Source organism: Melanerpes formicivorus, unplaced genomic scaffold (assembly GCF_026170545.1).
Source record: "Melanerpes formicivorus ecotype bairdi unplaced genomic scaffold, bMelFor1.0.p_v2 SCAF_1, whole genome shotgun sequence".
Taxonomy (NCBI): domain Eukaryota; kingdom Metazoa; phylum Chordata; class Aves; order Piciformes; family Picidae; genus Melanerpes; species Melanerpes formicivorus.
The window spans coordinates 48,221,853-48,245,915 of NW_027142353.1; the positions used below are offsets into that span (position 1 = coordinate 48,221,853).

At 52.7% G+C, this 24,063-nt stretch overlaps 1 protein-coding gene and 2 long non-coding RNA genes across 10 annotated transcripts; all 3 read right to left on the reverse strand.

Annotated features, from left to right (window-relative positions):
- Positions 1–817: 817 nt before the first annotated feature.
- Positions 818–7,906, reverse strand: LOC137443011 (rho guanine nucleotide exchange factor 17-like). 7 transcript variants are annotated; one of them, XR_010987805.1, is made up of 11 exons: positions 7,709–7,906; positions 7,521–7,594; positions 6,655–6,833; positions 6,314–6,511; positions 5,883–6,129; positions 4,993–5,079; positions 4,485–4,579; positions 3,262–3,409; positions 2,422–2,712; positions 1,413–1,547; positions 818–979 (listed from the first exon to the last, which is right to left on the reverse strand). XR_010987805.1 is itself a non-coding variant. In XM_068142306.1 (11 exons), exons 7-11 carry the CDS (start codon positions 4,520–4,522, stop codon positions 861–863), a joined length of 588 nt encoding a protein of 195 aa, XP_067998407.1. In that variant the 5' UTR covers positions 4,523–4,579; positions 4,993–5,079; positions 5,883–6,129; positions 6,314–6,511; positions 6,655–6,833; positions 7,521–7,594; positions 7,709–7,906; the 3' UTR covers positions 818–860. The 7 variants fall into 7 exon arrangements, 2 of the variants coding, with proteins under 2 accessions (XP_067998407.1, XP_067998416.1); XR_010987804.1 differs by having other exon boundaries at positions 2,422–2,715; XR_010987807.1 differs by adding an exon at positions 2,820–2,904 and having other exon boundaries at positions 3,262–4,579.
- A 2,069-nt stretch (positions 7,907–9,975) lies between these two features.
- LOC137442197 (uncharacterized) lies at positions 9,976–18,620 on the reverse strand. 2 transcript variants are annotated; one of them, XR_010987611.1, is made up of 9 exons: positions 18,554–18,620; positions 17,324–17,505; positions 17,134–17,200; positions 15,233–15,414; positions 14,971–15,111; positions 11,140–11,321; positions 10,876–11,016; positions 10,155–10,335; positions 9,976–10,039 (listed from the first exon to the last, which is right to left on the reverse strand). It is a non-coding gene; the product is annotated as an uncharacterized lncRNA (long non-coding RNA). The 2 variants fall into 2 exon arrangements; XR_010987614.1 differs by lacking the exons at positions 9,976–10,039; positions 10,155–10,335; positions 10,876–11,016; ... (1 more) ...; positions 14,971–15,111; positions 15,233–15,414 and adding exons at positions 16,090–16,228; positions 16,342–16,523 and having other exon boundaries at positions 17,091–17,200.
- A 621-nt stretch (positions 18,621–19,241) lies between these two features.
- On the reverse strand, positions 19,242–20,181 carry LOC137442132 (uncharacterized). Its single transcript, XR_010987602.1, has 3 exons — positions 20,139–20,181; positions 19,907–20,016; positions 19,242–19,287 (listed from the first exon to the last, which is right to left on the reverse strand). It is a non-coding gene; the product is annotated as an uncharacterized lncRNA (long non-coding RNA).
- Positions 20,182–24,063: the final 3,882 nt, after the last annotated feature.

Consider the following 24,063-nt stretch of genomic DNA (forward strand, 5'->3'; position numbering starts at 1 on the left):
CCTTCGTCTCTCCAGCAGCTCCCGCTGCACACAGAGCCCAGCTCGGAGCAACCTCTGCCCTCTTCCCCTGCTCCCGGGGCTCCACAGCCCGTGCTCTGGGACTGTGCTTCTGAAGAACAAAACCACATCCCAGCCACAGCAGTGCCAACATCCCTCCTGCCCAGAGGGAGCTCCTTCAGAGGAGGAGGAGCCACAAGCCGCGGGGCAGGACGAGAGCCCAGGAGGCTCCCACCCAGCGCCTGCCTGCCTCTGCCCCAGCCCCACTACCTGCGCTGCTTGTGCTGGCTGCTGCTGGCACGCTCCTGGCCCTCAGGCTGCAGCTCATCTCTGCCGCTCCCACAGGGCATGGGGCTCACCCGGGCCGTCCTGTGCCGCAGGAACCTCAGGACCCTCTGCGTGGTGATCGGCAGCAGCACACGGGCAGCTTGCTGCGGGCTCTGCCACCACCACAGCCACCACTGCCACTCCTCCCACTCCCACACCACCAGACCTACACCATTAGGCTAGAACCACACCACCAGAATCTCACCACAAGAACCACAACACAAAAAACTCACCACCAAACCACTCCACCGGACCCTCTCCACAAGCCACAATGCCAAACCACACCACCAGAACCACACCACTAAAGCCAAAAAACCAAACCACACCACCAGAACAACAGCACCAAACCACGCCAGAAGAAGGAGAGCTTGAGCCTCATTCTGAGAGCAGGGGAAGAGGAGCTGGATTTCCTGCCGGGGATACCCAGGTGTCTCCAGCAGCAGGACTGGTTTAGGCTCCTGGCATGTCGATGGAAACACACAGCCACCTCCTCTCAGGGTAAAATAGTTTATTGTGGCTGACAACCTGTGGTCAGCTCAAATCAAAATGACATCAGTGCCAACAAATAAAAAATAGACATCAGTTCCCAGTGGTGAAAGAGCAGGAGATGTCCAGGCAGAAGCCCACGCACATCTGGTTGTGTTGTCACGAGTGGCTGGGAGAGACAAAGCAAAATCCAGAGTTAGTTCTACGGCAGCAGACCCAGCCCAGGAGATGTCCATGCACAGCCATCGGCCATGACAGGACACTGTCAAGCTGTGGAGACATGAAAGCCCTCCAGAGGAAACAAAGGGTGAAAGGGACACACAGAGAGGAAGAAAGACCATTTTCCATGACTGTCCACTGGCTTGCTAAAGCCCAGGAAAGAAAGTCCAGAGGCTCCAAACAAACCAACCCAGGCACACCCCCAAATGGCATCTGCTGACCCTTAGACCCTACACCTTTTCTACCTCACAGGAACTGCCTTGGCCTCATCAGGAGAAGCAGGCAGCTTCTTTGCTCCCACTCCACCTGGCCACAAATGACACGGCAAAGACTCCCACTCTCTCACTAACACAGGCAAAAGCCAACCAGACTTCTGAACCCACCTGAAGACTGAGGAATCACACTGGAAGATGCTCCAAGGAATTTCCCCTCGCTCCCCAGCAAGCCCCAGGCAGGCTGTGAGAGTAGGGTTCTCCTCCAGACGCCGCTGCCAGTGCCATGCCAGCCTCTTGTGGCTCCTGTGAAAAAGGCAGGAGCATCAACGACAGCTGCTGCTCACACAGGCACAAAGCCACTTGTTGCTGCAGCACTGCTGCCTTCTTCATGCCATCAGCTTCCTCTTCCTCTTGCTTCTTTTGCTGAGCTTCCAGCTCCTTTGCCTCCTTTGTCCTCTTCAGTGCTCTTTTTGCCTTCCCCAAAGCCTCTGTCTTTTCCAGGAGGGCTTTGTGCAGTTGGCTCCCCTGACTTTCCTGCCTGCTCACATTTAGGCTTGCATTCTGGGGGAGTTGAAGCAGGGCCGTGCTGACTGCATGCCAGTCAGTGATGCCCTCACTCAACTTCCCTCCAATCTGAGGCAACTGCTCTGCATGTCTCTGCAACTTGGCAGCCAGGTCAGACATCCAAAGCGGGGCAGGCTGGAGGTGGAACTCTGTGGCCCACTCCTCACCAGTAAACCATTCAAAAGCCTGGAGCTCATTCAAAAGCCTGACAGCTCTTAGAGCAAATGGCTGATGAGACACAGGCAAGCAAAAGAGGACTTTCCTTCCCCCAAAGGTCTCTGCCGGGCAACTCGGCACCAGCCGAGCGCAGGCACCCAGAGAGGAAAAACCTTGCGAGGCAGCAGCCAAGCCCAGAGACGTCTGGGAGTGCCTGGGGTGCAATATGGCATCATGGCCACGGCCGCTGGACAGTGGTGGAGCAGAAGTGAGGCCCTGAGCATCAACCAAGTCCAACCCAGAACCCTACTCCTACAAAGTTCACCCCCTCAAACCACAGCCCCCAAGCACCACATCCAAAACCCGCTGGCAACCGCGACGGGCATCCACAGGAGACCCTGATGGGTACGACCGCAGTGGGCACCCACAGGAGCTGTGCCTCCAGCTGGGGACTCACCAGCCAGCATTTTGTGCACGGGAGGGGTGATGTCAGCTTCGGCCAACTGCTCGTAGCTGGTGGCGTGGTAGAGCCGGACCTGGGCACTGCTCTGCAGTGCCACCCAGACGCCGCTGCCCGCGCTCACCATGCAGGTGACGCCGCGCCCGCTGTCCTGGCCCACCTGGAGCGTGTGCTGGGGGTGACAAGAGGCACAGCCATGCCAGTGAGGCTGCTGGGGGGGTTTCAGGCTGTGCCTTTAAAATTTCCCCACAGATCTTGAACAGAAAGCAGTCAAACGTCAACAAATCACTGCTGGGTGGAAAACGGGAAAATAAAGATCAGCTTTTTCATTTGCTTCCAACTGAGCTGCTCTGGCAAATTTAGTGTTGGGGGTGGGGGGGGAACTTTCAACCCACCACAATGCCAACAAACACAGGATCACAGGCTCCCAGGAGGCCAGGGGTTGGAAGGGACCTCTGGAGATCGTCGAGTCCAGCCCCGCTGCCAGAGCAGCACCATAGAATCCAGCACAGGTCACACAGGAACACATCCAGATGGGGCTTGGAAGACTCCAGAGAAGGAGACTCCACAGCCTCTCTGGGCAGCCTGTGCCAGGGCTGTGTGACCCTCACAGTTAAGGAGGTTCTGCCTCATGTTGAGGTGGAACCTCCTGTGCTGCAGTTTACACCCATTGCCCCTCTCTATCCCAGGGTGCAGCTGAGCAGAGCCTGTCCCCTCCCTCTTGACCCCCAGCCCTCAGGTATTGAAAACCATTTATCAAATCCCCTCTCAGTCTTCTCTTCTACAGACTAATGGTCACCACCACCCCTCCAGACCTCCCACTGCTGCCCACTGTACCTCTTGTGCCAAGGTGGTGTGCTGAGGACGATGACTTGGCTGTGGCAGCCGCACCACAGCTTCCCGGCCACTGCCACCATCTCGGTGATGAGGATCCCTGGGGAGCCCAGGGACAGGCATTTGGAGTTTTGGGGGTCCCAGAAGCAGCCTGTGAGGGTGGTGGGAGTGGGCTTGGTAGTCAAAAGTCTGCCAAAGAAATCTCCATCTTCACCAAGCCATTAGGACCATCCCATGTTGTGGGGGGCGGAGATGTCCACCTCCAGGTCCTCAGCAAAAGGGGACATGAGCTGAAGACACCAGGGGATGCAAGCTGGTAGGCAGGGACCAGAAGGAGGAGGCACACCTCCACCTGACTCCAGTTTTGGGTCTCCAGAACCCTTCAAGGGATGTCATAGAATCATAGAATTGTCAGGGTTGGAAGGGACCTCAAGGATCAGCCAGTTCCATCCCCCCTGCCATGGCCAGGGACACCTCACACTAGAGCAGGCTGCTCACAGCCACCTCCAGCCTGGCCTTAGAAACCTCCAGGCATGAGGCTTCTGCCACCTCCCTGGGCAACCTGTGCCAGGCTCTCACCACCCTCCTGGGGAAGAACTTCTTCCTAACATCCAATCTGAATCTACCCACTTCTAGTTTTGCTTCATCCCCTCCTGTCCTACCACTTCCTGACACCCTCAAAAGTCCCTCCCCAGCTTTCCTTCAGATACTGGAAGGCCACAAGAAGGTCTCCTCGGAGCCTTCTCTTCTCCAGACTGCACAGCCCCAACTCCCTCAGGCTGTCCTCTTAGAAGAGGAGCTCCAGCCCTCTGCTCCTCCTCGTGGATCTTCTCTGGACACCCTCCAGCACCTCCAGATCCTTCCTGGAATAGAGGCTCTGGAACTGGACACAGTGCTCCAGGTGTGGTCTCACCAGACTGGACTAGAGGGGGAGCATCACCTCCCTCAACCTGCTGCCCCTTCCCTGCCCCAGCCCTGGAGGTGTTCAAGGCCAGGTTGAATGAGGCCTCGAGCAACCTGGGCTGGTGGGAGGTGTCCCTGCCCATGGCAGGGGCTTGCATCTAGATGACCTTTAAGGTCTCTTCCAACCCAATAGGATTGTATGATTCTATGATACTATGCAAGCAGGGAAGCCACCAGCACCTCAGGCATCCCTCAACAAGGGGCTGCCCATGCCACCCACCCAACAACTATCCCTTTGGGGCTGCCTTTAACCCCACCAGTACCTTTGGATGTCTCCAGACCAGCCTCACCTGCCTCCCATTGGTACACAACAGGCTCCCCATTGGCCAAGGAGACAATAACTTGGTTATCCAGGTACCTGCAGGGAGAAGAACTCGTTGGCAACCAGATGAAGAGTCCCAGGATCACAGGACCACAGGATGCTAGGGGTTGGGAGGGGCCTCTGGAGATCAGCGAGTCCAGCCCCCCTGCCAGAGCAGCACCATAGAATCCAGCACAGGTTGCACAGGAACACATCCAGATGGGGCTTGGAAGTCTCCAGAGAAGGAGACTCCACAACCTCTCTGGGCAGCCTGCTCCAGGGCTCTGGCACCCTCACAATCAAGAAGTTCCTCCTCGGCCTGAGGTGCAGCCTCCTGTGCTGTAGTTTACATCCCTTGCCCCTTGCCCTATCAACAGGGTGAAAGTCCTGCTTGCCCCCCCCACCCCCCACCCCGAAGCACCCTGCTAGGCACATCCTAGAGCCAAAAGAGCTTCTTGCTCATCACTTACAAGATGCACATGACAGCAGCAGCGTGTTGCATCTTCACGCTGCTCTCCCCGGTACGGATGTTGTCCGAGGACTGCTACACGTGGATGCTGCAGGAGAAGAGCAAAGCTGGAGGCTCACCTGGGATGGGGGTGGGGAGGGGCTCTACCCCATATTAAGTGTCATAGAATGGTCTGGGATGGAAGGGACCTCCAAAGGTCATGCAGTTCAACCCCCTCTGCAGTTAGCAGGGACATCCTCAAGTAGCTCACGTCGCCCAGGGCCCTGTCCAGCCTCACCTTGAATATCTCCAGGGATGGGACCTCAACCATCTCCCAGGGCAACCTGTTCCAGTGTTCCACCACCCTCATGGCGCAGAACTTGTTCCTAACATCCAATCTAAATCTGCTCTGCTCCAGTTTGAAGCCATTGCCTCTTCTCCTGTCACTGCAGGCCTTTGCAGTCTCGCTCCACCCTTCTTGTAGCCGCCTTCAGATACTGTAAGGTCACTCTTAGGTCTCCCCACAGCCTCTCTCCCATTCACAGAATCACAGAATTGTCAGGGTTGGAAGGGACCTCAAGGATCAGCCAGTTCCATCCCCCCTGCCTTGGGCAGGGACACCTCACACCAGAGCAGGCTGCTCACAGCCACATCCAGCCTGGCCTTAAAAACCTCCAGGCATGAGGCTTCCACCACCTCCCTGGGCAACGTGTTCCACTCTCTCACCACCCTCATGGGGAAGAACTTCTTCCTAATGTCTAATCTAAATCTCCCCTCCTCTAGCTTGGATCCAGCCTCCCAGTCCTATCACTCCCTGACACCCTAAAAAGTCCTTCCCCAGGTGTCTTGGAGCCCCTTGGACTCAGCCCCAACAGCCCCAACTCTCTCAGCCTGTCCTCACAGGATACACACCAGCCATCCTCACAGCCCAACCACATGGAGCTCTCATGGCCTTCAGGGTCCAGGCTGAGGAGGTCCTCCAGGCTGCCCCAGGTGAAGGAGCCGCGGCTCGAGCGGCGCAGGGCTCGCCCCTCCGCAGGGCTCTCGCCGCGCCGGCTCTGCCCAGAGCGGCCAGTGATGGGCATGAAGCCAGCTTCTGGCTCTTCCTCTGAGCTCGTGGTCTCCACAGAGGCCTCCATGCAGCTGGGGAGCTCTTCATCTGTGCAGGAGGAGGAAGGAGGAAGGAATGGGGGACAGAATCACAGAACCATCTGGGTTGGAAAACACCCTCAGAGAGCAAAGAGGTCTCCCCTCAGCCTCCTCTTCTCCAAACTAACCACCCCCAGCTCCTTCAGTTGCTCTTCATCAGATTTATTCTCCAGGCCCTTCCCCAGCCTACTTACCCTCCTCTGCACTGGCTCCTGCACCTCCACATTTCTCCTCTATTGAGGTGTCAAGGTGGCTCAAGGCCTCAGCCAACCTGGCCTTGACCACCTCCTGGGAGGGACTTGCAGGTCCTGTAGGATGCTTGAACCCAACACCAGCACCAAGTGCCTGCATCCCGCTCCTCATCTTCATGGTGGGGATGGCCTTGAGGAACTCTGGGTCCAGGCAGTTTTTGATGGAAGATGGGAAAACAAAAAAATATTGGTGAATGAGGAAGTGAGATGGATGGAGGCCTGCCTAGCCTGGCTTGTGATGCTGAGCCCACTGCCACATCCACTCCCCCGGCCCCTGCTCTTACCCAGCTTCTTCTTGGCATCCTCAGCTTCTCCGAGCTGAGCAGGGCATTGGGCTTGGGGAACTCGAAGGGGAAGGACTGGATGCCATCAGCTTTGGTGGTGCTGAACTCCACCTTGTAGGGGGAAGGCTATGCTGAAGGACAGGGATTGCTTCTTGTGCTGCTATCCTGGTGCTGGTTACCTGCGAGAAGACACCAATGCCCACCTGCCTATAATCTCCCTTCGGGTAGTTCTGAACAGCAATAAGGGGCTCCTCAGAGCCTCCTCTTCTCCAGGCTAATCAACCCCAGCTCCCTCAGAGTCTCCTCATAGGGCTGGTGCTCCAAACCCCTCACCAGCTTTCGTCCCCTTCTCTGGACAAGATGACTTCAAGATCTCAAAGGTCTTTTCCAACCTGCTCTATTCTACTCTATTCCATTCCATTCCATTCCATTCTATTCTATTCTATTCTATTCTATTCTATTCTATTCTATTCTATTCTATTCTATTCTATTCTATTCTATTCTATTCTATTCTATTCTATTCATTCCCTCTTGGTTCTATCACTTCATTACCTGTAAGAAACCTCCCACAACCTCTCCACAGTGTCCTTTCAGGGAGCTGTGAAGAGCAGTGAGGTTCCCCCTCTGCCTCCTCTTCTCCAAACTAACCATCCACAGCTCCCTCAGTCGATCTCCATCACATTAGTTCACCAGGCCCTTCCCCAGCATCCCTGCCCTCCTCTGCACCAGCTCCACCACCTCCACATCTCTCCTCTATTGAGGTTCTAAGTTGGCTCAAGGCCTCACCCAACCTGGCCTTGACCACCTCCAGGAAGGGACTTGCAGGTCCTGTAGGAAGCTTGAACCCAAGCACCAACACCAAGTGCCTGCATCCCGCTCCTCATCTTCATGGTGGGGATGGCCTTGAGGAACTCTGGGTCCAGGCAGTTTTTGCTGGAAGCTGGGAAAAACAATATATTGGAGAATGAGGAAATGAGATGCATGGAGGCCTGCCTAGCCTGGCTTGTGATGCTGAGCCCACTGCCATATCCACTCCCCCGGCCCCTGCTCTTACCCAGCTTCTTCTTGGCATCCTCAAAGGCTTGCTCAAAGCAGAGCCTGGCATCGCATTGGGGAACTCGAAGGGGAAGGACTGGCTGCCATCAGATTTGGTGGTGCTGAGCTCCACCTTGTAGGGGGAAGGCCATGTTGATGGAAAGGGATTGCTTCCTGTGCTGCTATCCCGGTGCTGGTTACCTGGGAGAAGACACCAATGCCCACCTGGTTACAGCCTCCCTTCAGACAGGTCAAGACAGCAATACGGGTTTCCTCTGAGCCTCCTCTTCTCCAGGCTAATCAACCCCAGCTCCCTCAGATTCTCCTCACAGAGCTGGTGTTCCAAAACCCTCACCAGATTTCTTGCCCTCCTCTGGACACGGTGACTTCATGATCTCAAAGGTCCTTGCCAACCTAGTTAGCTCTATTCTAGTCTAGTCTAGTCTAGACTACTCTACTCTATGCTATTCATTCACTCTTGGTTCTATCAGTTCATAACCTGTGAGAAGAGACCACCCCCAAGCTCTCCACAATGTCCTTTCAGGGAGCTGTGAAGAGCAGTGAGGTTCCCCCTCTGCCTCCTCTTCTCCAAACTAACCATCCACAGCTCCCTCAGTCGATCCCCACCAGATTTGTTCTCCAGGCCCTTCCCCAGCTTCCCTGCCCTCCTCTGCATGGGCTCCTGCACCTCCACATCTCTCCTCCATTGAGGTGCCTATGTGGCTCAAGGCCTCAACCAACCTGGCCTTGACCACCTCCAGGAGGGACTTACAGGTCCTGTAGGATGCTTGAACCCAAGCACCAGCACCAAGTACCTGCATCCCGCTCCTCATCTTCATGGTGGGGATGGCCTTGAGGAACTCTGGGTCCAGGCAGTTTTTGCTGGAAGATGGGAAAAAAAACCACATTGGAGAATGAGGAAGTGAGATGGATGGAGGCCTGCCTAGCCTGGCTTGTGATGCTGAGCCCACTGCCACATCCACTCCCCCGGCCCCTGCTCTTACCCAGCTTCTTCTTGGCATCCTCAAAGGCTTCTCCGAGCTGAGCAGGGCATTGGGCTTGGGGAACTGGAAGGGGAAGGACTGGATGCCATCAGATTTGGTGGTGCTGAGCTCCACCTTGTAGGGGGAAGGCCATGCTGTAGGACAGGGATTGATTCTTCTGCTGCTATCCTGGTGCTGGTTACCTGCGAGAAGACACCAATGCCCACCTGCCTATAATCTCCCTTCAGGCAGTTCTAGACAGCAATAAGGGGCTCCTCAGAGCCTCCCCTTCTGCAGGTTAATCAACCCCAGCTCCCTCAGATTCTCCTCATAGGGCTGGTGCTCCAAACCCCTCACCAGCTTTTTTCCCCTTCTCTGGACAAGATCACTTCAAGATCTCAAAGGTCTTTTCCAACCTGGTCTATTCTATTCTATTCTATTCTATTCTATTCTATTCTATTCTATTCTATTCTATTCTATCCTATTCTATCCTATCCTATCCTATCCTATCCTATCCTATCCTATTCATACCCTCTTGGGTCTATCAGGGTTTCCTCTGAGCCTCCTCTTCTCCAGGCTAATCAACTCCAGCTCCCTCAAATTCTCCTCATAGAGCTGGTGCTCCAAACCCCTCACCAGCTTTCCTGCCCTTCTCTGCACACAGTGACTTCAAGATCTCAAAGGTCTTTTCCAACCTGGTTACTTCTAGTCTAGTCTATTCTTTTCTATTCTGTTGTCTTCCATTCTATTCTTTTCTATTCTGCTGTGTTCCATGCTATTCTATTCTATTCTGCTCTGCTCCGTTCATTCCCTCCCATTCAGTACTACCTCCCAGGTACTTCCCATTCATTCTAGTTAGTCAAGTCTAGTCTAGTCTAAACCATTCTATTCTATTCTATTCTATTCTATTCTATTCTATTCTATTCTATTCTATTCTATTCTATTCATTCCCTCTTTGTACTATCACTACATCACCTGTGAGAAGAGACCACCCCCAGCCTCTCCACAATGTCCTTTCAGGGAGCTGTGAAGAGCAGTGAGATTCGCCCCTCTGCCTCCTCTTCTCCAAACTAACCATCCACAGCTCCCTCAGTCCATCTCCATCACATTAGTTCACCAGGCCCTTCCCCAGCTTCCCTGCCCTCCTCTGCACTGGCTCCTACACCTCCACAACTCTCCTCTATTGAGGTGCTAATGTGGCTCAAGGCCTCAACCAACCTGGCCTTGACCACCTCCATGGAGGGACTTACAGGTCCTGTAGGATGCTTGAACCCAAGCACCAGCACCAAGTGCCTGCATCCCGCTCCTCATCTTCATGGTGGGGATGGCCTTGAGGAACTCTGGGTCCAGGCAGTTTTTGCTGGAAGCTGGGAAAAAAAACAACTTAGGAGAATGAGGAAATGAGATGGATGGAGGCCTGCCTAGCCTGGCTTGTGATGCTGAGCCCACTGCCACATCCACTCCCCCGGTCCCTGCTCTTACCCAGCTTCTTCTTGGCATCCGCAAAGGCTTCTCCGAGCTGAGCAGGGCATTGGGCTTGGGGAACTCGAAGGGGAAGGAGTGGGTGCCAACAGCTTAGGTAGTGCTAAGGTTCACTTTTTGGGGGAAGGCAATGCTGAAGGACAGAGATTGGCTCTTATGCTGCTATCCTGGTGCTGGTTACCTGGGACGAGACACCAGCCCCCACCTGGTTACAACCCAAATTCGGGCAGTTCTAGACAGCAATAAGGGGCTCCTCTGAACCTCCTCTTCTCTCAGCTAATCAACCCCAGCTCCCTCAGATTCTCCTCATAGAGCTGGTGTTCCAAACCCCTCACCAGATTTCTTGCCCTCCTCTGGACACGGTGACTTCATGATCTCAAAGGTCCTTGCCAACCTAGTTAGCACTAGTCTAGTCTAGTCTAGTCTAGACTACTCTACTCTATGCTATTCATTCACTCTTGGTTCTATCAGTTCATAACCTGTGAGAGGAGACCACCCCCAAGCTCTCCACAGTGTCCTTTCAGGGAGCTGTGAAGAGCAGTGAGGTTCCCCCTCTGCCTCCTCTTCTCCAAACTAACCATCCACAGCTCTTTCAGTCGATCCCCACCAGATTTGTTCTCCAGGCCCTTCCCCAGCTTCCCTGCCCTCCTCTGCACCGGCTCCTGCACCTCCACAACTCTCCTATATTGAGGTGCCTACGTGGCTCAAGGTCTCAACCAACCTGGCCTTGACCACCTCCAGGAGGGGCTTGCAGGTCCTGTAGAATGCTTGAACCCAAGCACCAGCACCAAGTGCCTGCATCCCATTCCTCATCTTCATGGTGGGGATGGCCTTGAGGAACTCTGGGTCCAGGCAGTTTTTGCTGGAAGATGGGAAAAAAAAAACACATTGGAGAATGAGGAAGTGAGATGGATGGAGGCCTGCCTAGCCTGGTTTGTGATGCTGAGCCTACTGCCACATCCACTCCCCCGGCCCCTGCTCTTACCCAGCTTCTTCTTGGCATCCTCAAAGGCTTCTCCGAGCTGAGCAGGGCATTGGGCTTGGGGAACTGGAAGGGGAAGGTCTGGATGCCATCAGATTTGGTGGTGCTGAGATCCACCTTGTAGGGGGAAGGCCATGCTGCAGGACAGGGATTGCTTCTTGCGCTGCTATCCTGGTGCTGGTTACCTGGGACAAGACACCAATGCCCACCTGCCTATAATCTCCATTCGGGTAGTTCTGGACAGCAATAAGGGGCTCCTCAGAGCCTCCTCTTCTCCAGGCTAATCAACCCCAGCTCCCTCAGATTCTCCTCATAGGGCTGGTGCCCCAAACCCCTCACCAGCTTTCAACCCCTTCTCTGGACACGATCACTTCAAGATCTCAAAGGTCTTTTCCAACCTGGTCTATTCTACTCCGTTCTATTCCATCCTATTCCATTCTATCCTATCCTATCCGATCCATTCCCTCTTGGTTCTATCACTTCATTTCCTCTAAGAAACCACCCCCAGCCTCTCCACAATGTCCTTTCAGGGAGCTGTGAAGAGCAGTGAGGTTCCTCCTCTGCCTCCTCTTCTCCAAACTAACCATCCACAGCTCCCTCAGTCCATCTCCATCACATTAGTTCACCAGGCCCTTCCCCAGCTTCCCTGCCCTCCTCTGCATCAGCTCCACCACCTCCACATCTCTGTACTATTGAGGTTCTAAGGTGGCTCAAGGCCTCAACCAACCTGGCCTTGACCACCTCCAGGAGGGACTTGCAGGTCCTGTAGGATGCTTGAACGCAGGCATCAGCACAAAGTACCTGCATCCCGCTCCTCATCTTCATGGTGGGGATGGCCTTGAGGAACTCTGGGTCCAGGCAGATTTTGCTGGAAGCTGGGAAAAAAACAACTTTGGAGAATGAGGAAGTGAGATGGATGGAGGCCTGCCTAGCCTGGCTTGTGATGCTGAGCCCACTGCCACATCCACTCCCCCGGTCCCTGCTCTTACCCAGCTTCTTCTTGGCATCCTCAAAGGCTTGCTCAAAGCAGAGCCTGGCATCGCATTGGAGAACTTGAAGGGGAAGGACTGGCTGCCATCAGATTTGGTGGTGCTGATCTCCACCTTGTAGGGGGAAGGCCATGCTGAAGGAAAGGGATTGCTTCCTGTGCTGCTATCGTGGTGCTGGTTACCTGAGAGAAAACACCAATGCCCACTTGCTTACAACCTACCTTCAGGCAGGTCAATACAGCAATTAGGGTTTCCTCTGAGCCTCCTCTTCTCCAGGCTAATCAACTCCAGCTCCCTCAAATTCTCCTCACAGGGCTGGTGCTCCAAACCCCTCACCAGCTTTCCTGCCCTTCTCTGCACACAGTGACTTCAAGATCTCAAAGGTCTTTTCCAACCTGGTTACTTCTAGTCTAGTCTATTCTTTTCTATTCTGTTGTCTTCCATTCTATTCTTTTCTATTCTGTTGTGTTCCATGCTATTCTATTCTATTCTGCTCTGCTCCGTTCATTCCCTCCCATTCAGTACTACCTCCCAGGTAGTTCCCATTCATTCTAGTTAGTCAAGTCTAGTCTAGTCTAAACCATTCTATTCTATTCTATTCTATTCTATTCTATTCTATTCTATTCTATTCATTCCCTCTTTGTACTATCACTACATCATCTGTGAGAGGAGACAAACCCCAGCCTCTCCACAACATCCTTTCAGGGAGCTGGGAAGTGCAGTGAGGTTCCCCCTCTGCCTCCTCTTCTCCAGACTAACCATCCACAGCTCCCTCAGTCCATCTCCATCACATTAGCTCACCAGGCCCTTCCCCAGCTTCCCTGCCCTCCTCTGCACCGGCTCCTGAACCTCCACACCTCTCCTCTATTGAGGTTCTAAGGTGGCTCAAGGCCTCAACCATCCTGGCCTTGACCACCTCAAGGGAGGGACTTGCAGGTCCTGTAGGATGCTTGAACCCAAGCACCAGCACAAAGTACCTGCATCCCGCTCCTCATCTTCATGGTGAGGATGGCCTTGAGGAACTCTGGGTCCAGGCAGTTTTTGCTGGAAGCTGGGAAAAAAACAACTTTGGAGAATGAGGAAATGAGATGGATGGAGGCCTGCCTAGCCTGGCTTGTGATGCTGAGCCCACTGCCACATCCACTCCCCCGGCCCCTGCTCTTACCCAGCTTCTTCTTGGCATCCGCAAAGGCTTCTCCGAGCTGAGCAGGGCATTGGGCTTGGGGAACTGGAAGGGGAAGGTCTGGATGCCATCAGATTTGGTGGTGCTGAGATCCACCTTGTAGGGGGAAGGCCATTCTGTAGGACAGGGATTGATTCTTCTGCTGCTATCCTGGTGTTGGTTACCTGGGACAAGACACCAATGCCCACCTGCCTATAATCTCCCTTCAGGCAGGTCTAGACAGCAATAAGGGGCTCCTCAGAGCCTCCCCTTCTGCAGGTTAATCAACCCCAGCTGCCTCAGATTCTCCTCATAGGGCTGGTGCTCCGAACCCCTCACCAGCTTTTTTCCCCTTCTCTGGACAAGATCACTTCAAGATCTCAAAGGTCTTTTCCAACCTGGTCTATTCTATTCTATTCTATTCTATTCTATTCTATTCTATTCTATTCTATTCTATTCTATTCTATTCTATTCTATTCTATTCTATTCTATTCTATCCTATCCTTTCCTATCCTATCCTATCCTATCCTATCCTATCCTATCCTATCCTATTCATACCCTCTTGGGTCTATCACGGTTTCCTCTGAGCCTCCTCTTCTCCAGGCTAATCAACCCCAGCTCCCTCAAATTCTCCTCATAGTGCTGGTGCTCCAAACCCCTCACCAGCTTTCTTGCCCTCCTCTGGACACGGTGACTTCAAGATCTCAAAGGTCTTTTCCAACCTGGTTACTTCTGGTCTAGTCTATTCTTTTCTATTCTGTTGTGTTCCATGCTATTCTATTCTATTCTGCTCTGTTCTTCCCTCCCATTCAGTACTACCTCCCAGGTAGTTCCCATTCATTCTAGTTAGTCAAGTCTAGTCTAGTCTAAACCATTCTATTCTATTCTATTCTATTCTATTCTATTCTATTCTATTCTATTCTATTCTATTCTATTCTATTCTATTCTACCCTACAATACCCTACCCTACCCTACCCTACCCTGTTCATTCCTTATTGGTTCTATCACTTCATTACCTGTAAGAAACTACCCCCAACCTCTCCACAATGTCCTTTCAGGTAGCTGTGAGGAGCAGTAAGATCCCTCCTCCACCTGCTCTTCTCCAAACTAACCATCCACAGCTCCCTCAGTCAATCCCCATCAGATTTATTCTCCTCCTCTTCTCTCGGCTAAGAACCCCCAGCTCCCTCAGTCTCTCCTCAAGGGCCTGTGCTCTGAAGCCCTCACCAGCTCTCTTGCCCTTATCGAGACACATTGATTTCATGATCTCAAAGGTCTTTTCCAACCAGGTTAGTTCTAGTCTAGTCAAGTCTGGTCTGGTCTAAACCATTCTATTCTATTCTATTCTATTCTATTCTATTCTATTCTATTCTATTCTATTCTATTCTATTCTATTCTATTCTATTCTATTCATTCCCTCTTTGTACTATCACTTCATCACCTGTGAGAAGAGACCACCCCCAGCCTCTCCACAGTGTCCTTTCAGGGAGCTGTGAAGAGCAGTGAGCTTCCCCCTCTGCCTCCTCTTCTCCAAACTAACCATCCACAGCTCCCTCAGTCCATCTCCATCACATTAGTTCACCAGGCCCTTCCCCAGCTTCCCTGCCCTCCTCTGCACCCGCTCCACCACCTCCACATCTATCCTCTATTGAGGTTCTAAGGTGGCTCAAGGCCTCACCCAACCTGGCCTTGAACACCTCCAGGAGGGACTTGCAGGTCCTGTAGGATGCTTGAACACAAGCACCAGCACCAAGTGCCTGCATCCCGCTCCTCATCTTCATGGTGGGGATGGCCTTGAGGAACTCTGGGTCCAGGCAGTTTTTGCTGGAAGATGGGAAAAAAACAACTTTGGAGGATGAGGAAGTGAGATGGATGGAGGCCTGCCTAGCCTGGCTTGTGATGCTGAGCCCACTGCCACATCCACTCCCCCGGTCCCTGCTCTTACCCAGCTTCTTCTTGGCATCCTCAAAGGCTTCTCCAATCTGAGCAGGGCATTGGGCTTGGGGAACTCGAAGGGGAAGGACTGGATGTCAACATCTTAGGTAGTGCTGAGATGCACCTGGTTGGGGGAAGGCCATGCTGAAGGACAGAGATTGGCTCTTGTGCTGCTGTCCTGGTGGTGGTTACCTGGGACAAGACACCAATGCCCACCTGCCTATAATCTCCCTTCGGGTAGTTCTGAACAGCAATAAGGGGCTCCTGAGAGCCTCCTCTTCCCCAGGCTAATCAACTCCAGCTCCCTCAAATTCTCCTCATAGAGCTGGTGCTCCAAACCCCACACCAGCTTTCTTGCCCTCCTCTGGACACGGTGACTTCAAGATCTCAAAGGTCTTTTCCAACCTGGTTACTTCTAGTCTAGTCTATTCTTTTCTATTCTGTTGTGTTCCATGCTATTCTTTTCTATTCTGCTCTGCTCTGCTCCGTTCATTCCCTCCCATTCAGTACTACCTGCAAGGTAGTTCCCTTTTATTCTACTTTGTCAAGTCTAGTCTAGTCTAAACCATTCTATTCTATTCTACTCATTCATTCATTGTACTATCACTTCATCACCTGTGAGAGGAGACAACCCCCAGCCTCTCCACAATGTCCTTTCAGGGAGCTGTGAAGAGCAGTGAGGATCCCCCTCTGCCTCCTCTTCTCCAAACTAACCATCCACAGCTCCCTCAGTCCATCTCCATCACATTAGTTCACCAGGCCCTTCCCCAGCTTCCCTGCCCTCCTCTGCACCAGCTCCACCACCTCTACATATCTCCTCTATTGAGGTGTCTACGTGGCTCAAGGCCTCAACCAACCTGGCCTTGACCACCTCCAGGAAGGGACTTGCAGGTCCTGTAGGATGCTTGAACCCAAGCACCAGCACCAAGTGCCTGCATCCCGCTCCTCATCTTCATGGTGGGGATGGCCTCGAGAAACTCTGGGTCCAGGCAGTTTTTGCTGGAAGCTGGGAAAAAAAAACATTGGAGAATAAGGAAGTGAGATGGATGGAGGCCTGCCTAGCCTGGCTTGTGATGCTGAGCCCACTGCCACATCCACTCCCCCGGCCCCTGCTCTTACCCAGCTTCTTCTCGGCATCCTCAAAGGCTTCTCCGAGGTGAGCAGGGCATTGGGCTTGGGGAACTGAAAGATGAAGGAGTGGGTGCCAACAGCTTAGGTAGTGCTGAGCTGCACCTTGTTGGGGGAAGGCCATGCTGAAGGACAGGGATTGCTTCTTGGGCTGCTATCCTGGTGCTGGTTACCTGGGAAAATACATCAATGCCCACCTGGCTATAATCTCCCTTGAGGCAGGTCTAGATCAGCAATAAGGGGCTCCCATGAGCCTCCTCTTCTCCAGTCTAATCTACCCCAGCTCCTTCAGATTCTCCTCATAGAGCTGGTGCTCCAAACCCCTCACCAGAGTTCTTCCCCTCGTCTGGACACGGAGACTTCATGATCTCAAAGTCTTTTCCAACCTGGTTAGCTCTAGTCTAGTCTAGTCTAGTCTAGTGAACTCTCTTCTATTCATTCCCTCTTGGTTCTATCACTTCATAACGTGTGAGAAGAGACCACCCCCAAGCTCTCCACAGTGTCCTTTCAGGGAGCTGTGAAGAGCAGTGAGGTTCCCCCCCTGCCTTCTCTTCTCCAAACTAACCATCCACAGCTCCCTCAGTTGATCCCCATAAGATTTATTCTCCACACCCTTCCCCAGCTTCCCTGCCCTCCTCTGCACTGGCTCCTACACCTCCACAACTCTCCTCTATTGAGGTGCTAAGGTGGCTCAAGGCCTCACCCAACCTGGCCTTGACCACCTCCAGGGAGGGACTTACAGGTCCTGTAGGATGCTTGAACCCAAGCACCAGCACCAAGTGCCTGCATCCCGCTCCTCATCTTCATGGTGGGGATGGCCTTGAGGAACTCTGGGTCCAGGCAGTTTTTGCTGGAAGATGGGAAAAAAAAAACACATTGGAGAATGAGGAAGTGAGATGGATGGAGGCCTGCCTAGCCTGGCTTGTGATGCTGAGCCCACTGCCACATCCACTCCCCCAGCCCTTGCTCTTACCCAGCTTCTTCTTGGCATCCTCAAAGGCTTGCTCAAAGCAGAGCCTGGCATCGCATTGGATTACTTGAAGGGGAAGGACTGGCTGCCATCAGATTTGGTGGTGCTGAGCTGCACCTTGTAGGGGGAAGGCCATGCTGAAGGAAAGGGATTGCTTCCTGTGCTGCTATCCTGGTGCTGGTTACCTGGGAGAAGACACCAATGCCCACTTGCTTACAACCTCCCTTCAGGCAGGTCAATACAGCAATAAGGGTTTCCTCTGAGCCTCCTCTTCTCCAGCTCCCTCAAATTCTCCTCACAGGGCTGGTGCTCCAAACACCTCACCAGCTTTCTTGCCCTTCTCTGCACACGGTGACTTCAAGATCTCAAAGGTCTTTTCCAACCTGGTCTGGTCTATTCTATTCTATTCTATTCTATCCTATCCTATCCTATCCTATCCTATCCTATCCTATCCTATCCTATCCTATCCTATCCTATTCTATCCATTCCCTCTCGGGTCTATCAGGGTTTCCTCTGAGCCTCCTCTTCTCCAGGCTAATCAACTCCAGCTCCCTCAAATTCTCCTCATAGAGCTGGTGCTCCAAACCCCTCACCAGCTTTCCTGCCCTTCTCTGCACACAGTGACTTCAAGATCTCACAGGTCTTTTCCAACCTGGTTACTTCTAGTCTAGTCTATTCTCTTCTATTCTGTTGTCTTCCATTCTATTCTTTTCTATTCTGTTGTGTTCCATGCTATTCTATTCTATTCTGCTCTGCTCCGTTCATTCCCTCCCATTCAGTACTACCTCCCAGGTAGTTCCCATTCATTCTAGTTAGTCAAGTCTAGTCTAGTCTAAACCATTCTATTCTATTCTATTCTATTCTATTCTATAATATTCTATTCTATTCATTCCCTCTTTGTACTATCACTACATCATCTGTGAGAGGAGACAACCCCCAGCCTCTCCACAACGTCCTTTCAGGGAGCTGGGAAGTGCAGTGAGGTTCCCCCTCTGCCTCCTCTTCTCCAAACTAACCATCCACAGCTCCCTCAGTCCATCTCCATCACATTAGTTCACCAGGCCCTTCCCCAGCTTCCCTGCCCTCCTCTGCACCGGCTCCTGAACCTCCACATCTCTCCTCTATTGAGGTTCTAAGGTGGCTCAAGGCCTCAACCATCCTGGCCTTGACCACCTCCAGGAGGGACTTGCAGGTCCTGTAGGATGCTTGAACCCAAGCACCAGCACAAAGTACCTGCATCCTGCTCCTCATCTTGATGGTGGGGATGGCCTTGAGGAACTCTGGGTCCAGGCAGTTTTTGCTGGAAGCTGGGAAAAAAACAACTTTGGAGAATGAGGAAATGAGATGGATGGAGGCCTGCCTAGCCTGGCTTGTGATGCTGAGCCCACTGCCACATCCACTCCCCCGGCCCCTGCTCTTACCCAGCTTCTTCTTGGCATCCTCAAAGGCTTCTCCGAGCTGAGCAGGGCATTGGGCTTGGGGAACTCGAAGGGGAAGGAGTGGGTGCCAACAGCTTAGGTAGAGCTGAGATGCACCTGGTTGGGGGAAGGCCATGCTGAAGGACAGGGATTGCATCTTGTGCTGCTATCCTGGTGCTGATTACCTGCGAGAAAACACCAATGCCCACCTGGCTATAATCTCCCTTCGGGTAGTTCTGAACAGCAATAAGGGGCTCCTCTGAGCCTCCTCTTCTCCAGGCTAATCAACCCCAGCTCCCTCAGAGTCTCCTCATAGAGCTGCTGCTCTATGGTGCTGGAGGGATGGAGGCCTTGCCTATTCTGGCTTGTGATGCTGAGCCCACTGCCACATCCACTCCCCCGGTCCCTGCTCTTACCCAGCTTCTTCTTGGCATCCTCAAAGCCTTCTCCGAGCTGAGCAGGGCATTGGGCTTGGGGAACTCGAAGGGGAAGGTCTGGATGCCATCAGATTTGGTGGTGCTAAGGTTCACTTTTTGGGGGAAGGCAATGCTGTAGGACAGAGATTGGCTCTTATGCTGCTATCCTGGTGCTGGTTACCTGGGACGAGACACCAGCTCCCACCTGGTTACAACCCAAATTCGGGCAGTTCTAGACAGCAATAAGGGGCTCCTCTGAACCTCCTCTTCTCTCAGCTAATCAACCCCAGCTCCCTCAGATTCTCCTCATAGAGCTGGTGTTCCAAACCCCTCACCAGATTTCTTGCCCTCCTCTGGACACGGTGACTTCATGATCTCAAAGGTCCTTGCCAACCTAGTTAGCTCTATTCTAGTCTAGTCTAGTCTAGACTACTCTACTCTATGCTATTCATTCACTCTTGGTTCTATCAGTTCATAACCTGTGAGAAGAGACCACCCCCAAGCTCTCCACAGTGTCCTTTCAGGGAGCTGTGAAGAGCAGTGAGGTTCCCCCTCTGCCTCCTCTTCTCCAAACTAACCATCCACAGCTCCCTCAGTCGATCCCCACCAGATTTGTTCTCCAGGCCCTTCCCCAGCTTCCCTGCCCTCCTCTGCACGGGCTCCTGCACCTCCACATCTCTCCTCCGTTGAGGTGCCTATGTGGCTCAAGGCCTCAACCAACCTGGCCTTGACCACCTCCAGGAGGGACTTACAGGTCCTGTAGGATGCTTGAACCCAAGCAGCAGCACCAAGTGCCTGCATCCCGCTCCTCATCTTCATGGTGGGGATGGCCTTGAGGAACTCTGGGTCCAGGCAGTTTTTGCTGGAAGATGGGAAAAAAAAACACATTGGAGAATGAGGAAGTGAGATGGATGGAGGCCTGCCTAGCCTGGCTTGTGATGCTGAGCCTACTGCCACATCCACTCCCCCAGTACCTGCTCTTACCCAGCTTCTTTTTGGCATCCTCAAAGGCTTCTCCGAGCTGAGCAGGGCATTGGGCTTGGGGAACTGGAAGGGGAAGGACTGGATGCCATCAGATTTTGTGGTGCTGAGCTCCACCTTGTAGGGGGAAGGCCATGCTGAAGGAAAGGGATTGCTTTCTGTGCTGCTATCGTGGTGCTGGTTACCTGAGAGAAGACACCAATGCCCACTTGCTTACAACCTCCCTTCAGGCAGGTCAAGACAGCAATAAGGGTTTCCTCTGAGCCTCCTCTTCTCCAGGCTAATCAACTCCAGCTCCCTCAAATTCTCCTCACAGGGCTGGTGCTCCAAACACCTCACCAGCTTTCTTGTCCTTCTCTGCACACGGTGACTTCAAGATCTCAAAGGTCTTTTCCAACCTGGTCTGGTCTATTCTATTCTATTCTATTCTACTCTATCCTATTCTATCCTATCCTATCCAATCCTATTCTATCCATTCCCTCTTGGGTCTATCAGGGTTTCCTCTGAGCCTCCTCTTCTCCAGGCTAATCAACTCCAGCTCCCTCAAATTTTCCTCATAGAGCTGGTGCTCCAAACCCCTCACCAGCTTTCCTGCCCTTCTCTGCACACAGTGACTTCAAGATCTCAAAGGTCTTTTCCAACCTGGTTACTTCTAGTCTAGTCTATTCTTTTCTATTCTGTTGTCTTCCATTCTATTCTTTTCTATTCTGTTGTGTTCCATGCTATTCTATTCTATTCTGCTCTGCTCCGTTCATTCCCTCCCATTCAGTACTACCTCCCAGGTAGTTCCCATTCATTCTAGTTAGTCAAGTCTAGTCTAGTCTAAACCATTCTATTCTATTCTATTCTATTCTATTCTATTCTATAATATTCTATAATATTCTATTCTATTCTGTTCATTCCCTCTTTGTACTATCACTACATCATCTGTGAGAGGAGACAACCCCCAGCCTCTCCACAACGTCCTTTCAGGGAGCTGGGAAGTGCAGTGAGGTTCCCCCTCTGCCTCCTCTTCTCCAAACTAACCATCCACAGCTCCCTCAGTCCATCTCCATCACATTAGTTCACCAGGCCCTTCCCCAGCTTCCCTGCCCTCCTCTGCACCGGCTCCTGAACCTCCACATCTCTCCTCTATTGAGGTTCTAAGGTGGCTCAAGGCCTCAACCATCCTGGCCTTGACCACCTCAAGGGAGGGACTTGCAGGTCCTGTAGGATGCTTGAACCCAAGCACCAGCACAAAGTACCTGCATCCCGCTCCTCATCTTCATGGTGGGGATGGCCTTGAGGAACTCTGGGTCCAGGCAGTTTTTGCTGGAAGCTGGGAAAAAAACAACTTTGGAGAATGAGGAAATGAGATGGATGGAGGCCTGCCTAGCCTGGCTTGTGATGCTGAGCCCACTGCCACATCCACTCCCCCGGCCCCTGCTCTTACCCAGCTTCTTCTTGGCATCCGCAAAGGCTTCTCCGAGCTGAGCAGGGCATTGGGCTTGGGGAACTCGAAGGGGAAGGAGTGGGTGCCAACAGCTTATGTAGAGCTGAGATGCACCTGGTTGGGGGAAGGCCATGCTGAAGGACAGGGATTGCATCTTGTGCTGCTATCCTGGTGCTGGTTACCTGCGAGAAGACACCAATGCCCACCTGGCTATAATCTCCCTTCGGGTAGTTCTGAACAGCAATAAGGGGCTCCTCTGAACCTCCTCTTCTCCAGGCTAATCAAGCCCAGCTCCCTCAGATTCTCCTCATAGAGCTGCTGTTCCAAACCCCTCACCAGATTTCTTGCCCTCCTCTGGACACGGTGACTTCATGATCTCAAAGGTCCTTGCCAACCTAGTTAGCTCTATTCTAGTCTAGTCTAGTCTAGACTACTCTGCTCTATGCTATTCATCCACTCTTGGTTCTATCAGTTCATAACCTGTGAGAAGAGACCACCCCCAACATCTCCACAATGTCATTTCAGGGAGCTGGGAAGAGCAGTGAGGTCCCTCCTCCACCTCCTCTTCTCCAAACTAACCATCCACAGCTCCCTCAGTCGATCCCCACCAGATTTGTTCTCCAGGCCCTTCCCCAGCTTCCCTGCCCTCCTCTGCATGGGCTCCTGCACCTCCACAACTCTCCTCTATTGAGGTGCCTACGTGGCCCAAGGTCTCAACCAACCTGGCCTTGACCACCTCCAGGAAGGGATTTGCAGGTCCTGTAGGATGCTTGAACCCAAGCACCAGCACCAAGTTCCTGCATCCCGCTCCTCATCTTCATGGTGGGGATGGCCTTGAGGATCTCTGGGTCCAGGCAGTTTTTGCTGGAAGATGGGAAAAAAAAACAACTTTGGAGGATGAGGAAGTGAGATGGATGGAGGCCTGCCTAGCCTGGCTTGTGATGCTGAGCCTACTGCCACATCCACTCCCCCGGCCCCTGCTCTTACCCAGCTTCTTCTTGGCATCCTCAAAGGCTTCTCCGAGCTGAGCAGGGCATTGGGCTTGGGGAACTAGAAGGGGAAGGACTGGGTGCCATTAGATTTGGTGGTGCTGAGATCCACCTTGTAGGGGGAAGGCCATGCTGTAGGACAGGGATTGATTCTTGTGCTGCTATCCTGGTGCTGGTTACCTGGGACAAGACACCAATGCCCACCTTCCTATAATCTCCCTTCAGGCAGGTCTAGACAGAAATAAGGGGCTCCTCAGAGCCTCCTCTTCTGCAGGTTAATCAACCCCAGCTGCCTCAGATTCTCCTCATAGGGCTGGTGCTCCAAACCCCTCACCAGCTTTCTTCCCCTTCTCTGGACAAGATCACTTCAAGATCTCAAAGGTCTTTTCCAACCTGGTCTGGTCTGGTCTGGTCTATTCTATTCTATTCTATTCTATTCTATTCTATTCTATTCTATTCTATTCTATCCTATCCTATCCTATCCTATCCTATTCATACCCTCTTGGGTCTATCAGGGTTTCCTCTGAGCCTCCTCTTCTACAGGCTAATCAACTCCAGCTCCCTCAAATTCTCCTCATAGAGCTGGTGCTCCAAACCCCTCACCAGCTTTCCTGCCCTTCTCTGCACACGGTGACTTCAAGATCTCAAAGGTCTTTTCCAACCTGGTTACTTCTGGTCTAGTCTATTCTTTTCTATTCTGTTGTGTTCCATGCTATTCTATTCTATTCTGCTCTGTTCTTCCCTCCCATTCAGTACTACCTCCCAGGTAGTTCCCATTCATTCTAGTTAGTCAAGTCTAGTCTAGTCTAAACCATTCTATTCTATTCTATTCTATTCATTCCCTCTTTGTACTATCACTACATTACCTGTGAGAAGAGACCACCCCCAGCCTCTCCACAATGTCCTTCCAGGAAGCTGTGAAGAGCAGTGAGATTCCCCCCTCTGACTCCTCTTCTCCAAACTAACCATCCACAGCTCCCTCATTCCATCTCCATCACATTAGTTCACCAGGCCCTTCCCCAGCTTCCCTGCCCTCCTCTGCACCGGCTCCTGCACCTCCACAACTCTCCTCTATTGACGTGCTAATGTGGCTCAAGGCCTCAACCAACCTGGCCTTGACCACCTCCATGGAGGGACTTACAGATTCTGTAGAATGCTTGAACCCAAGCACCAGCACCAAGTGCCTGCATCCCGCTCCTCATCTTCATGGTGGGGATGGCCTTGAGGAACTCTGGGTCCAGGCAGTTTTTGCTGGAAGATGGGAAAAAAAACAACTTAGGAGAATGAGGAAATGAGATGGATGGAGGCCTGCCTAGCCTGGCTTGTGATGCTGAGCCCACTGCCACATCCACTCCCACAGCGCCTGCTCTTACCCAGCTTCTTCTTGGCATCCTCAAAGGCTTGCTCAAAGCAGAGCCTGGCATCGCATTGGAGAACTTGAAGGGGGGAAGGAGTGGCTGCCATCAGATTTGGTGGTGCTGAGCTCCACCTTGTAGGGGGAAGGCCA